Here is a 15,119-nt window from a genome sequence, read left to right on the forward strand (position 1 = left end):
CGACATGTTGAAAGAAGACAAGGTTGCATTTCTGGAAAATACAGCAGTATACTCAATGAAAGGTAGGAGTGATGGAGAAATATAGAGAGGCCTATATAGATGCTTTTTAGGGAGCAGTGTAAGACGCAGTCACATAGGGAGATCTAATGTATTAAGGAAAGCACCGACTGCCAAACTTATGTATTCTGTAGTCACGATGAGTGTGATTATGCACTTTTAAACAAGGTTGCCAATGTCTTGATAACATCATGTTTTCGAGAGAGCAATATGGCAGCAAAGATGAAGAAAAGACTTTCAAAACAATGGAAGAACGGAAATTCTTATTCTATGGTTCCAATTAGTGATTAAGATGAATTGAGTAGGTGAGGATGTGAAGAAAAAAGGGAATAAGTGATCAAACAGAGATTTCAGACAAGGATCCTATGAGCTGGCAGATAAGATATAGAGACTGAAGAAGAAAAAAAAGTCACAGTGAACCCTCAGATTCCTGTTCCAGAAGTGGGAGAATGATGCAATCATAAAGTAGGGTAGCTGGTCAGGAGGTTAGCAGGTGTAAGAAGATACTGAGTCTTGGATAATGATGTGCTAGTTGACCGAATATTTAGATGAAGATTTTCCTCCAGATACTGAAGAAGCAGGGGCAAGTAGGCAGCAGTAGATTAACTCAACAGAGTCCTAATGATACATTGGTTTTATTTTTATTTTTTTATATTTTGGTTGGGGGAGGTAATTAGATTTTATTTATTTATTTTTCAGAGGAGGTAGTGGGGATTGAACCCAGCACTTTGTGCATGCTAGGCATGTGCTCTGCCACTTGAGCTATACCCTCCTCTGATACATTAGTTTTAAAACAATGCAGATTTGCTAATTTGCACATGGTTCCTGTTATTTCTTTGAATGGATACCTCAGTGAAGATATTACTGAGACTCATGGTGTAGGATAGATAGTCAATATTTACATCTTTGAGAAATCTCAGACTGAGTTACTTGGTAAGGGCAGGACAATCTTGAAATTTTAACTGACAACCAAGGGCCAATATGCTCGTAGGTCATGAATCTGTTGGGACTTGGTCCTAATATAGTAATAATACAGTTATGGTGATATCCATAGATGGGGAATAATTGGTTTAATTGAGGTCTCTTGGCAGCTTTTGGAAAATGCTGTAGTGGTTGTGACAAGAGGTAGGTCACATTTTCCCTAGTTTTTGTTAGGTGATCGTGATAGAATGGGAGGATCCTAGTTACGGAAAACACTGAAAGGGAATTCATGGAGTCAGCTGTGATATTTTGTCCTCAAGGAATGACAATCAACATGTTGGTCACGTTGAATTCAACAAATTTTAATCCAGACCCCTTCATTTTGGTGGGCATCCCGGGGCTGGAGCAGTTCCATATCTGGATTGGGATTCCTTTCTTCGCTGTCTACCTTGTGGCCCTGGCAGGTAACGGCATCCTTCTCTACCTCATCACTGTGGACCACAGCCTCCATGAGCCCATGTTCTTCTTCCTCTCGATGTTGGCCTCTGCAGACCTCATATTATCTACCACATGTGTTCCCAAAACACTTGGCATATTCTGGTTGAAAGCTCAAGAAATCACATTTGCTGGCTGCCTCACTCAGTTGTTCTTTCTCCACTTCAGCTTCTCTCTGGACTCAGCCATCTTGTTGGGCATGGCATTTGATCGTTACATGGCCATTTGCTCCCCTTTGAGATACACCAGCGTCTTGACACCATCGACAGTTGTCAAGATCATGGTGGGCATTGTTGGTCGGAGCTTTAGTGTCATTTTGCCAGTCGTGTTCCTGGTGAAGCGTTTGCCTTTCTGCGGGACACGTATCATCCCTCACACATACTGTGAGCATATAGGGGTGGCCCGACTCGCTTGTGCTGATATCTCTATCAATATCTGGTATGGCTTTGCCGTGCCTGTAATGACTGTTATCTCAGACCTAATCTTCATTGGCATCTCCTACACTCTTATCCTTCATGCTGTTTTCCATCTTCCGTCCAGAGATGCCCGCCAGAAAGCCCTCAGCACCTGTGGTTCTCATGTCAGTGTCATCCTCATAGTCTACACACCAGCCATGTTCTCTGTCCTTGCTCATCGCTTTGGCCACAATATCTCTCATACCTTTCACATCATGTTTGCCAACCTCTATGTAGCCATCCCTCCCGCCCTCAATCCCATCATTTATGGTGTCAAAACAAAGCAGATCAGAGACAAGGTCATCTTTCTATTCTTTCCTAAAGATATGCAGTGACCTGGGGATAAGAACATGGGTGAGGAGAAAAATTGTGGCAAGTCAAGTAATCACATTGATTCAACAGAATTTGTTTTGTAAATAAGTAGCAGGAAGCCTCAATAATGGATCCAATTCCTATGAATTTCAAGGCCTCAATTCTGTTGGAGAAAATTATTGGTAAAATTAGAGGGAGAAAGGTAAGGATTCCAGCACCAAGAAAGTGATAGGCATCAGATGGAAGGCTCCTAATTTTCTACAATAAAAATGTCAAAGCACAACATTTTTACTCTTTCTTTGATCCTTTTATCCTGGTTCAGTTTCCTCTTTTTAAAATAAAAGAAAAGATCGTACTTAATTTATAGGCTGATTGTGAGATTAAATTTGTTTAACACAAAGTAAGCTCATAAGTTCAATAACCATCTGGATGAGAAAAACTTCCAAGTCTAAAGAACAGGCTCTACTTTCTACAGAATTAATTAGGGATGGCCCAGACTGTATGGATCCCTTATTTCAAAGGTAAACAGGTTCTTAAAAATCCATGTATTTGCAGAAGTAAATTACTATTTGCATTTGAGATAATGTTTTCTCTGGCTAGCATGTTTCTATTCCCATGATGTTCCTTGAAAACACCTATTTTTCCTTCAAAACTCAGCTGTGATGTAAGAGTCGTGACTAGCTTGCCCTGTCCCCAGATGATGTCAGTAACCTCCCCTGTGTCCTCATGGCCCCTTGTGTTTCGTAAGGACAGATCTTTGTCACTCTGTACTGGAATTGCCTGCTTCCTGATGTGTTTTCCCACACTAATCTGCGACATCCTTGAAGGCAGTGAACATGTCTTAGCCACATCTGCAGCCACAGCACCTGTTACGCAGTAAAGTAAAATCGGATTAAAAAATGGGTTTTCATGTAATCCCAAACAATGTGCAAAGTACCGTTCACACAACATCCCAATCAATCCTCAAACCTTGTGTGATGGGTAAGAACTCCATGAACACACGAGGAAACTGAAGCTTGGATGATTTGATAAATTTCTCAATTCCATCCAAAGGTGGAGTTGGTAAATTGCAGCCAGCAGTCGGTGTTTGGCCTCAAGCCTTTTCCCCTTGATCCCCCTTATGTGCTTCCTGTAGATGCCTTAACAAATGTAGGTTGGATGAATACACAAATGAATGAATGGTAAACTAGGGCAAGGAATATGCTGTTAAGCTGAATATCATCTTTCAACATAATTCCTTGGAAAGTCTATTTACTTACTAAAAAAGGCTTTTGTTGCTGGTAACATTTTTAAGTATATGAACCACAAACAAACAAACAAAACACTACCTGTTCCTAAGGTGCTTGTATTCACATCTTCTTCCTTCTTGCCTAAGGGCCTTTACACATTCTTTTCTTTGTGACTGGAATCTCTCTCTCTCTCTCTCTCTCTCTCTTTTTTTTTAAGCCTGCTGGAGAGAATGTAGCATAATGTGAAGCAGAGTTAGCAATTCTTTACTTCACAGCTGAACAATTTGGATTGACTTTCTATGCATCATTTGTCGTATCTGCAATATAGAAAAAATAAGGATATTATCAATTTGGAAGGAAGTAAGGACTAAATCCAATAATGCTTCTGAAGGGTTTGGCTCTGTAATTGACAGATAACAAGAGCCCAAGAAACATTTCTATTTGATTAGCTTTTAGTTAGAATTATCTTCATCTTTCAAATATTTTCCTCAAGGAATCTTTTCCTATCATCCCCAGGCCTGATCAGATACCTTTGTCATTTACTCTTAGAACACTCTACAGATTTTCATAACAGTTATCAAAGGTAGTGATTATTTTTGCACTTATAGTCTGTTGAATATTTGAATAATGCATGCCTTCCTCAAAGGATTGAATATTCCACGAGGAAAGGCATTATGTCTGATTCACTTTTCACTATATTACTGGTGTCTGTCTTGGTGTTTTGTTCCTACCGAGTGTTCAGTGTATCTGTATTGAATGATTCAAGTCCTGCATGCATGAATGCATGGTAGGTTCCAGTCTACCTCAGCAATTTTGTTTCTCAGAACTTCACTAAATGTGCACATGGCTCTACTAAATGACACACATTTCCCAAACACATCATATCCTCTGATACCACTAAGCCTTTGCACATGCTGGTCTCTTGGCTCAAAATACTTTTCTGTGTTTTCCTTGAATCTTTATTCATCCTCAAGACTCATAGTAAGTGAACCTAGTCCTCAAGATGGTCTCTGATCCCTAGGCTGTGGTATTAATACCCCTGCACTCAGTTTCCATGGACATCTTTGGATTACCTATGATTCTCATTCTGTATTGAAATTTTGTTCTACAAGTCTATTCACCTTAGAAATTTATGTCCGCAAGTAAATAGACTGTTATTTATCTCTGAATATTCAGGGTCCAGTCTGATGCCTAGTTTCCTGGGTCTGACATATTATTCCTAGTTTTAGTAAATATTTGTTGTGAAAAAGAAGTGATCTTGAAGTCCTTTTATAGCTACTCATAGTGCTTCCCATATTTCACACATACAGGATAGGGGACCTCTTCTGCTGAAGTAAGTTTCAAAGGGGGTTATTCAAATAGAATTATAGCGGATTGTCTTTAAGAAGCCTAAATGGCCAAGAACTGTATACCCTGCCTTGACCTTCACTTCCTTATCCATGGGTAGGGCTATGTAATGATAACCTGCATTCCTCTTCATATTAGTTATCTATGCTGTGTAACAAATTGCCTCTAAAGTTAGCAGTTCAAACAAACAAAAACAATCATTTATTATCTAAAACAGTTTCTGCCTGACAGGAACTCAGGAGTGGCTACCTAGGTGGTTCTGTCTTGGGTCTCTCACTAGGTTGCTGTCAAGGTGTTACTGAGGTCACAAGCTTCAGAAGGGCTGGTGGGAGCTGCAGGGTCTACTTCCAAGGTGGTCACTTATGTAGTGCTGTTCGTTGGTGAGAGGCTTCAATCCCTCCTCACACAAGCTGCTTGTCCTCATGTCGTGGAGGCCAACTGCTTCCAGATGGGGCAATTCAAGAGAAACAGCAAGGAGGAAGCTTCGATGCCTCTTATGGGCTGGTCTCAGAAGGGACACCCTGCTACACACACCACATGCTCTTTGTTAGAGGTGAATCACTAAGACCAGCCCGTATGTACGAAAGGGGAGGGGAATTAAGCTCTACCTCTTGAAGATAACAGTATCACAAAATTTGTGAACACTTTGTAAAACCACCATGCTTCATTGTTAATAATCACCCAGGTTCTTTATCTTTCTGATGTGTTAGGGTATCAGCATTAAAATGCCCTGGGCTCTACATATGAACCACAGTGCTTATACTATATTTGTCACCATTGATTCTAATCAGAACAACAATTGTTTCCTCAAAAATTGTATCTGAATACATAAAGCATTTATAGAAAACATGAATAAACCCCTCCCCAAAGACAAAAGTAAATTGAAGGCAGCTATTAGAGTCCACAATTCCTTATTTTCTTCTCTACTAATCATGCTTGTCATGGGATATAGGCTTTTCTGAAAACTAGGGTAGAGGTAAAAGTTTGAACTGGGAGAAGAGGACAAAAATGTTACAGTAAAAATGAGGTTCTAATGTAAGGTACGCTTTTGTCAAATGATTCTAATGTGATCTGAGTTTTTGCTATCACCATAAGCTAATAAAGTGTTTCTTAAGATTTAGCAATTCAGTGTTCTCTCTCCTTTTCTCTGTATTGTGCTGTAACTTCAGGAAGTTTTAGGCCTTTTTTAGATGCATCAAGTAATATAAAATTATTTTCTAATTGCCATTAGTAACTTCAATATATAAAAATGTTATATAAATAAATGTGATATAGATACATGATGATATTTCTACTACTAATAATAATTGAGAACATAGATTGAAAGCATAGTTTGTGGACAATAGTGAGCATTAAGAATGAGGTCCTCAACTCCAAGGAATTTGCCTTCTGAAGGTAGAGACAGAGAGCTACACAGATCATTGAAACATGGTGTGGTTAGTCCCCAGGCAAGGGGTAAACACAGGGGTGATTGAGGGATGACTTTCCAAATGAAGTGATGCTAGGTTCTAAGCTGAGTCAGACAGAAAAGAATAGGAAAGATGTTCTCTGAAAGAAGAAACAACATATGCAAATGTAAGATGCTTGCAAAATTACGTGTGTGTGAAAATCCAAAGAGACCAGTTGGAATACAGGGTGTTTTGGAGATGAGTGGCAGGAGACAGAACTGAAGAGGAAGTTAAGGGCCTGAAATTGCTAGATCTTGTATGTTATGCTAATGGAGATTTATTTTATCCTAAAGACTCTGCAGAGATGACAATCATATATCTATTTTAGAAAGATTATTATGGCTTCGGAGGAGAGGGTAGATTGGTAGGGTGGAATTGAAATCTTTAGATCAGTAACGAGAATAGTTACTGATGGAGGAAATAATGCAGGAGAATGGATGTGGGGCGTGAGGAGGATCGTGTCCCAGGATCCGGTTGAGCCCCTGGGACGTGCCCCACCAAGTGTGGGTCCTTGGCTTCACACAGGGAAGAATTCAAGTGTGAGCCACCATTGAGTAAAGGTAGATTTATTTAGAGAGACACAAAGAGTGTAAGGCAAGAGAAAGGCAAGGAAAGGGGTGTGGGAATTGGGTGCTCAGGTTAAAGTAAAAAGTAGGTACACACTCCATAGTCAGAGTGTGGGCTGTCTCCAAAGAGGAGGGAGTGAAAAGGGCCACTAGGTGCGGTGTTGCCAGCTTTTATGAGCTCAGTAGCTTTATACCTTGCAGGTGGGATCATTCCAACTGCCCTGGCGAAGGGGTGGGATTCCCAGGGATCGGGCCATGGCCCATTCTTTGGCCTTTTGCAGCTAGCTTTGGGACTATCTGGCACCTGCAGGCATGTTATTTATCAGGCTGTTATAATGAGCATATAATGAAGCTCAAGATCTACTAGAAGTCAAACCTCTGAATCCTCAGGGCCAACTAGGAGGTGAATGAATCTTCCACCATTTTGGTGTTAAATTGCTGTCATTCCTTGAGTGGCTGTGCCCTGCCCCCTTCCATGCTGTCTCAGAAAGTGGTTCTAAAGATATTTTGATGTCTACATTGACAGAAATGACAACTGTATGTGTAAGGAGTTTCATATGAAAGTTCAAGCACTTGATCAATATGAATGATTTGTGATAACTAGGGTATTCCCTGTTTAAGCCTGAACCAGAAAAAAGATTCTGTATCTTTTCTTCTATAAATCTGTTTGCATTTTCCTACTAAAACAAACGTTACACATATTTACACAAATGATTGAAATTTATGACATAAACAAAATAACAGCAAAGACATGCAGGTTGCCTCAAACATAGACACACACACACATGTACATAACAAATACACAAAATACCACGTAAGCAGCTTTAGCGGGAGTGGAGAGAACACTTGTCATTTTGAAAGCCCAGGACATTCTGTCTGCTCAGATACTCCTGTCCCAGAAGACCTGAGCCTGCAGGGACTCAGTCCACCCCAGCCCGTGGGACCTCAGGACTGCAGGACCTAGACCTCTGGGAACAGCCTTACCGTGCAGCCCACAGCTCACTGACTGGATTCATGTCTGGAGCCTCTTGAGGGCCCACCAGCTTGAGGGCCTTCTCCAAAGGCCCAGGAAGAGAAAGAACATTGGCACCTTGAGGGTGCCATTTCTGTCCACCCTCATCAAGGGCCCGGGGACTGCAGAGTCTCCAGGTGAGATCTACTTGGGAGGGCAGGTATGGTTGGAAAGCCAAGGGCATGGCTCAGGCCCAGATCCTGGGGCAGCTGACTGAAGGACAGACCTACAGAGGACGTCAGAGGAGGGACAAAGAGTCAGTAAGCAAAGACAAGGTGGTCTCAGTCCAGCTTTCCCCTGGATATACTATGCAGACGTGAGGCTGGATTTTAAAATCTTAGCAGTTGGAGTGAGGATGGGTACTTAAAGCAAAAGGAAACAAGTAGGACTGGGGCCGTCTAGAGGACACAGTTCAACAGCCAAAAACAAATGGTCTGAGAACTTGGATCTAAAGAATGGACTTGGGCTCTGTGATTTTCACGCGATTTGAAAGTTTCTGCCGTCCGTGTGTATTTGCCTTTGTTTGTGATTGCAATGTCATCACTAGTCATTATTTATTGAGAGCTTAACATTTCCACTCATTGAGTTAAGAACTTTTCTCCTGTAGAAAAATCTCCTTACAAAGCTTCCATTCACAAAAAATTCTACGAGGAAATAGACATTTTAGAGAAATCAAATAGTCTGTTTGGTATAATCAAAAAAGAGGCAGAGATTAAGTGCAAATTCCAGAGCCTCGACTCTAAGATCAGGGTTCTTAAGTGGGGGCTATAATATGATTTCATGTAAATTTACATGCCTGTGATTCCACAATTTCTGGGTATATGTGTAAAAATGTGTCTTTGTGTGTTAGTTCATGAATTAATTCATTATTTTAGCCATTTGTTCATTGACCTGCACTTTAATAGAATACGGAATAAATAGAAGGGAGACTAGAGGAGGGGTGGGAAGGGATGTGGCTGCAAAAGTGCAAAGGTCCCGTGTCACACAGGAGCTTGTGTCTGTGCATCATTCATTTATTTAATAAAACTTAAGTGTTAACAGAAATTAAATTAGGATAAGGAAATGAAAGTAGGAATATGAAAATGTCTTTACACTCAGGAAAGGTAGATGATAAGCAAATAAATGCAATAAATTATGATAAGTGCTTTCATAACTCCATGGTTCTGTGGGTGTAAATAAGAGGACTCAGTCTTGAGGGTTAAGGAAAGGTTTTCTGGAAGAAAACCTAAGCTGAGACAAAGGACATGGACAAAAGTAATCAGTCCTAAAAATGTCTGATTTGCCTGGATAGAACTTCTTGAGAAACGTTAATAAAAAGGATAATGATGATTTTGTTTTTTCTTTAGTGGAAATGCTTGTAGCATTCTTCTGGTTTGGCATATTATGAGCTGGCAGTTTGCACAGGTTCATTTTCCTTTACTTACATAGTAATAGATATTTAATGATTGCAAATGCATTTTCAGAGACAATGAGAATATTCTTTTTGTCTTGACTCATTGGTGATATTCAATTCCAGAAATATTTAATAAGCACCTTTTAAGGGCTACCATTGTGCAAACATTGAAGATATTATTGAAACAAAAAAAATTTTAAAAACAAAATTGACATGATCTTCGTCTTTGCAGAAATTGCAGTCTATCAGGAAAATAAATGACAATAAGCTATTAGTTACAAGTAAGATGAATTTCAGAAAAGAGGAAATACATGTACAAAATAAAAGTTTCTAAATATAGAGAGATCAGGAAGATGGTTCCCATGGAAGAGATGTTTAAACTGATTGAAAAAGGGGCTTAATTAAGACTTGAATGATAAATAGAACTTAGCCTTGTTTGGGGAAAAGAGTAGGGATGAGAATACTTGTTCTGTCAAGCGAGAAATATGTACATAGTCTCACTGTCAGGAGACTTTGAAGGAACGGAAAGAACACGTTTTAGGTTACCTTTGTTTAGAATAGCACACGTTATCTGTTTAGACTTTTATTCATCCAAATGACCACTGTTCAGAGAAGTGCAGTATCAATGCATGACTACTCCATGCTTGGGTACTACTTTGAACACATTGCACTGTGTTAGCTCAGCCTTAGGGAGTGGCCGTGGTCTAATTCTTCTTCACCACATGGGTTTCCACCATCATTGGCCTCATTTCTGTTCATCTTCAGAGAAAAGATAGGAGTCTCAGTGGATACTGAAGTAAAAATATATGAGGAAATAATTAAATACTGTAGCTGGCACCCTGGAAATGAAGTGGTAGAGGAATTTACCATCATCTCTCACATGGACATTGCTTTTAACATGTGTATTTTTAGAAAATGCAGGAGTTTTTTCTGGCAAGCATTCACAGAGTATAGCAAGAAGTCTGAAAAGGTTGTAAGTCTAGATTGTGGAGACTCTGTTAGTTATGTTAAGGATTTTTAATTTAGATTGAAAAAATAATTGAATCAATATAATGGATTGTCTATGGTGGATTTAAAGAGAGAAGGTACAAATGAGGTATTTCAAATCTCTCTATTGGCTCATTTAGTGCATGATATTAACATTCTCTGAAATATTAGACACAGTAGAAGGCATTAAGTTTGTGGAGAAATACGATGAATTTTAATTTTAATTTTTAAAATGTTAAATATGAGGTACCAATGAGATATCCAAAAATGGTGCACATCCAGGGTGCAGATGGATATGTGTGTCTTGAAAGATCTAAATGGGAGCTAAAGAATTGGGAGAGGCAATGTATAGCTATTAATTGGAGTCCGAAGAGTTGATGACATAGATCAGGAAAAGTATGGACAGAAAAAGGATGGCTTCAGGCAAAGCCTTGAGGAATAGCAGGATTTAAGAGCTACAGAGTAGGAGAAACAGTCAAGGATGAGGTACAATGTTAGTGATGTTGAATAAAAACTCAAAAAGTTTGTGATAAACATTAAGTGGATGTTTCCAGACTGAGGGGATGATCAGTAGTGTCAAAGGCTGCTGAGACGTCCATCAGGACTGAAAGATGGGTTGTGGACACCATGGGTGACCTTAGTGACAGCTGCTTCAGTGGAAAGGTGAGGACAGAAATGAGATTAACATGAGACAGAGGGTAAGTGGGAGCTGAGAATGGGGATGAGTAGTGTAGACAACTATGTATTTAGTTATAGAGGTGAGAATATAATTCTTTATAATTTAGTTGGGAAGACATTTGAGCACATTTTAATTGTTTCAGTGCTGAAGGAGCAGAAGTTTTAAAGGACTAGGTTGAAGACAAAGGCAAGAAAGAGAATGGGTGATAATGAAAGGTACCTGATGATGGGGGAAGGTTGACATAAAGGGTATGAGTTTGTTTTTGGTCCCAGAAATGAAAGGGGCATTTTTTCCAACTATAACAAGGAAAAAGGGTAGAGAATAGGCAGATGTGATGGCTGTCTTACATGATTTCATAGCTAATGGATTCTAATTTCTCTCTGAAGTCAAATAAAAGATTATCTGTTGAGAAAGAGGGGGTTGGGGGTGGTGGATGTGCTTAGAGGAGAGGAGGGGAAAAGCCACAGAGGGAGACTGAGTTGAACAAGTTCAGGCTGTTGGATCACTGGACAGGGTGGAAGATTAAGTTAACCGTGCATGATCATGAAATTTGGGGAACACAAATGTGCCTAGTTAAGAAGTGATTTCCATTATGATCGAGAGTGCTTACTGGGTTTATTAATCTAGTAATTGAGTTTAGACACATACATGAAATGGAAGGTCAGTGGAGCAAGGGGAGCAAAATGTTTGTAAGAGAGTTGTTAAAATGATGACTCATAGAATTTACCTTATGTAACAAGGGATGCAAAGAAACTTGGATCCTGAGTGAATCATAGTGAAAAGTCAACACCCTACAGGGCTCAAGGTTGTTGAAGAGAGAATCAGTATTAACTGAACCACATAATTGAACAGATACAATAAATACATTTGTGATGTGTGACATTAGTCAATTTTAGGTTACAGTGCTTCAAAGGTATGGCCCTGGAGTTGTGTGGCTGACCCTCTGCAACAAAATAAAGCCATCCAGGGTGATGCTACATACTTTGAGGGCAAGTTTTGGGTAGGTGAATGGCAAGGATGTTAAATTTATTGCAGGTAATAGCTGGGCTTGTGTCTTCAAAGAGTGAAGGGAATTACAAGGAAGTCTGTGAAGGCTAATAATTAGAAAAGAGAAGAAGTGTGTAAATGGATAGATTGATGCATTATTTATTTTTCATTTTAAATGAGGGTTTAGAAGAGCTGTCTGCAGGCAGTATGACATGCCTTCATTTAGAAGTGCTCCTATTAATTGTACAGAGTATCTTTTGCTTCACTTAATGCTTTTAAAATTAAATTTTACACTTTTTGATTTTCATTTTGTCAGGTTTGCTTCCTTTGTCTTTAATTTTTTCTGAAGTAGCCTTGTCTATCTGTCCCTTTTACCCTCTCCATTACTTTCTTTTAGAGCTTTCTCATGAGAGCAATGTGACATTGGATTTTATTTAAAGGACTTGATTCATGCCTATGTTTCTAAATATAGGAATTCAACAATATACATTTATAATCATAAGTGATGTGCTTGATTTTAGGCTGTTAAGTTATTTTGTGCTTCTGGTTTTCTATATTTTTTATTTGAGTTATTTAATATCTTTTACTATACACATATCATGTGTATACCCTTTGCCACAGACTTTACAGAGAATTTTGGTCATATACATAGGAGTCTAGGAAAATACCCCTTAGATTTGATTCCCATTTCTACCATTTCTTCATTGGGTGGCTTTGGCAAGTTACTTAACTTCTCTCTGTTTCAGTTTTTACATCTTTAAAATGTGGATAACATTATTATTTATCTCACAATTTTGTTAAGATGATCATAGAAGTGATTACATGTAAAAAGTTTTAGATTTGTGTAGAATAATGAAGATTCTAAAAAATATTACCTTTTGTTCTGGAGGTTGCTTATTTCCTTTTATCTTGACCCAGAATTTAGAATACATAAATTCTATATTTCTTCCACTAGAGGTCACCTCGGTATTTATCAAAAGCACACTTAAACTGATTTCCTCATTAAATCGTCCGAGTGGGCTAGAGACTGAGCTGTGTGTGAATCTTTTTCTCATATTATTCTCCGTGGTAAGGCATCAAACAACACAGCCTTCGAAAACATTGTGATCTGCAAATCCCGAGACTGTCTAGTGTCAGGAAAATCCCTGCAGCCGCGATAGGGGTGGTGTGACAAGTTATGGTTCCGTGTTAGGTCTTTCCTTATGCCTTCTCTACGTCTCCCGCCTCTTCTCAATTCTTCACATTGAGCAGTGTGTTGAGAAAGTCACCTGGTGTGAAGCAGCAGCAAAAACAGTGTTGTCTGCGGACCGTAATGATCTTGGCTCTGCCAGTTACAGAACGTGAGATCTTGGGTAGGATAGCTCTCAGAGTTTTCTTCTATTAAAAAAAAGGAAAGGAAAAAAAAGAGGAGGATAAAAATAAATATCTCACAAGATGGTTCTAAATGAGATCCTACTTTTATAAGAGTCTGGCCCATGGGAAGAGTCTGTAAAGATTAATTATCTCCTTATTTTCCCAATTATGCCCCACTTTTCTAATTTTTTTCTCTCTCAGCATGTGGTTAGATTGTTTTTCTCTATTCTTGTAATTATACGGCAACACATTACACAGAGCCAGGGAAAACTTGAGCATTAAAATGGAAATAGCATTTTATGCAGTTTGAAGAAGACTTGAGGGAGCTCTGGGGATTAGTACCCGGAGTACTGGTCTGGGGAATCTTTCTAGAAGAAATGACCTTCACTATTAATAGCAAAGGGAGGCTCTCTCTTGGTAGATCAGAAAAAGGAGTGATGGTCCTAAGACAAGAGTTCAGGGAGAATTGCAATACAATTTTTTTAACGTTCATTATATACAATTTATTTTAGGACACAGAAGCTCTTCATCAGATGTCAGTGGCCATGTACAACCTGACTGGCTACAACACAGGTGCCTTCACCCTTCTGGGCATCCCTGGACTTGAGCAGTACCACATCTGGATCAGCATCCCCTTCTGTTTTATCTATCTTGTGGCCATTGTGGGTAATAGCATCCTTCTCTACCTCATTACAGTGGAGCGCAGTCTTCATGCACCCATGTGCTTTTTCCTTTCTGTGCTGGCTATTACTGATCTCATATTGTCTACCACCTGTGTCCCCAAAACTCTCAGCGTCTTCTGATTTGGTCCCCAGAAAATCAGTTTCCCTGGCTGTCTCACTCAATTATTCTTCCTGCATTACAGCTTTGTTCTAGACTCAGCTATACTGATGGCCATGGCCTTTGACCGCTACGTGGCCATCTGCTTACCCTTGAGATACACCACTATCCTGACCACCAGAACCACTGTCAAAATTGCTCTGGGAATCACCTTCAGAAGTTTCTGTGTTTTTGTCCAGTGCGTTTTCCTTGTAAATCGTCTGCCCTTCTGCAAGACACACAACATTCCCCACACATACTGTGAGCACATAAGTGTTGCCCGGCTTGCCTGTGCTGATATCTCCATCAATATCTGGTATGGGTTTTGTGTTCCAATCATGACGGTGATTATAGATGTGATTCTAATTGCTGTCTCGTACACTCTCATCCTCTGTGCTGTCTTTCGCCTCCCCTCCCGAGATGCTCGCCAGAAGGCCCTGGGCACCTGTGGGTCCCATGTCTGTGTCATCCTTATATTCTATATACCAGCTTTCTTTTCCATCCTTGCACATCGCTTTGGACATAATGTCCCTCGTACCTTTCACATTATGTTTGCCAACCTCTATGTTATCATCCCACCTGCACTCAACCCTATTGTCTATGGGGTCAAGACCAAGCAGATCCGAGACAAAATCATTCTTCTCCTGTTTCCTAAGGGGTCCCACTGATGTTTGCCTGAAGCCTAGGAGGCAGGGGCAAGTTCCTAGTGTACATTAGGTTAAAGACTGCACTTGTTGCTTTGGCCCCAGAGAAGAGCCTAATGAAAAAATTCCTTATTAGTCAGAAACATGGTTTTGCTTCCTTTGTTGCTTTAGGCAGAAGTCTTCTCATACATCCTAAAAAATTTTTTAGTCTAGGAGATAACATACATATTTTTGTTTCTGGAACCTAAAAAAATTTAATTTCTTTTAAATTCCCTAAGGTAATTGCAAAACTTTAAATGAAAACAAAGTGATCAGTATCTCTTTTTCTTTACAAAGATGCTTCTAAGGAATCTGATTTTTTTTTCAGATTTATACATCAGAGTAGTTTATACATCATAGTAGTACAAGGAATTTC

The 15,119-nt window shown here is 39.5% G+C and overlaps 2 protein-coding genes across 2 annotated transcripts; both read left to right on the plus strand.

Moving 5' to 3' along the window:
* The first annotated feature begins 1,312 nt into the window (after nucleotides 1-1,312).
* Nucleotides 1,313-2,263, plus strand: LOC105098006 (olfactory receptor 52H1). The gene has a single exon (XM_010990632.3). The coding sequence runs from the start codon at nucleotides 1,313-1,315 to the stop codon at nucleotides 2,261-2,263; it is 951 nt and encodes a 316-aa protein (XP_010988934.2).
* An 11,520-nt stretch (nucleotides 2,264-13,783) lies between these two features.
* On the plus strand, nucleotides 13,784-14,728 carry LOC105097937 (olfactory receptor 52H1-like). The gene is given in 1 exon segment (XM_010990571.3): nucleotides 13,784-14,728. A coding segment is annotated over 1 exon segment (942 nt). The 5' UTR covers nucleotides 13,784-13,786.
* The last annotated feature ends 391 nt before the right edge of the window (nucleotides 14,729-15,119 follow it).

The sequence above is a fragment of the Camelus dromedarius genome, chromosome 12 (genome assembly GCF_036321535.1).
Source record: "Camelus dromedarius isolate mCamDro1 chromosome 12, mCamDro1.pat, whole genome shotgun sequence".
NCBI lineage: Eukaryota > Metazoa > Chordata > Mammalia > Artiodactyla > Camelidae > Camelus > Camelus dromedarius.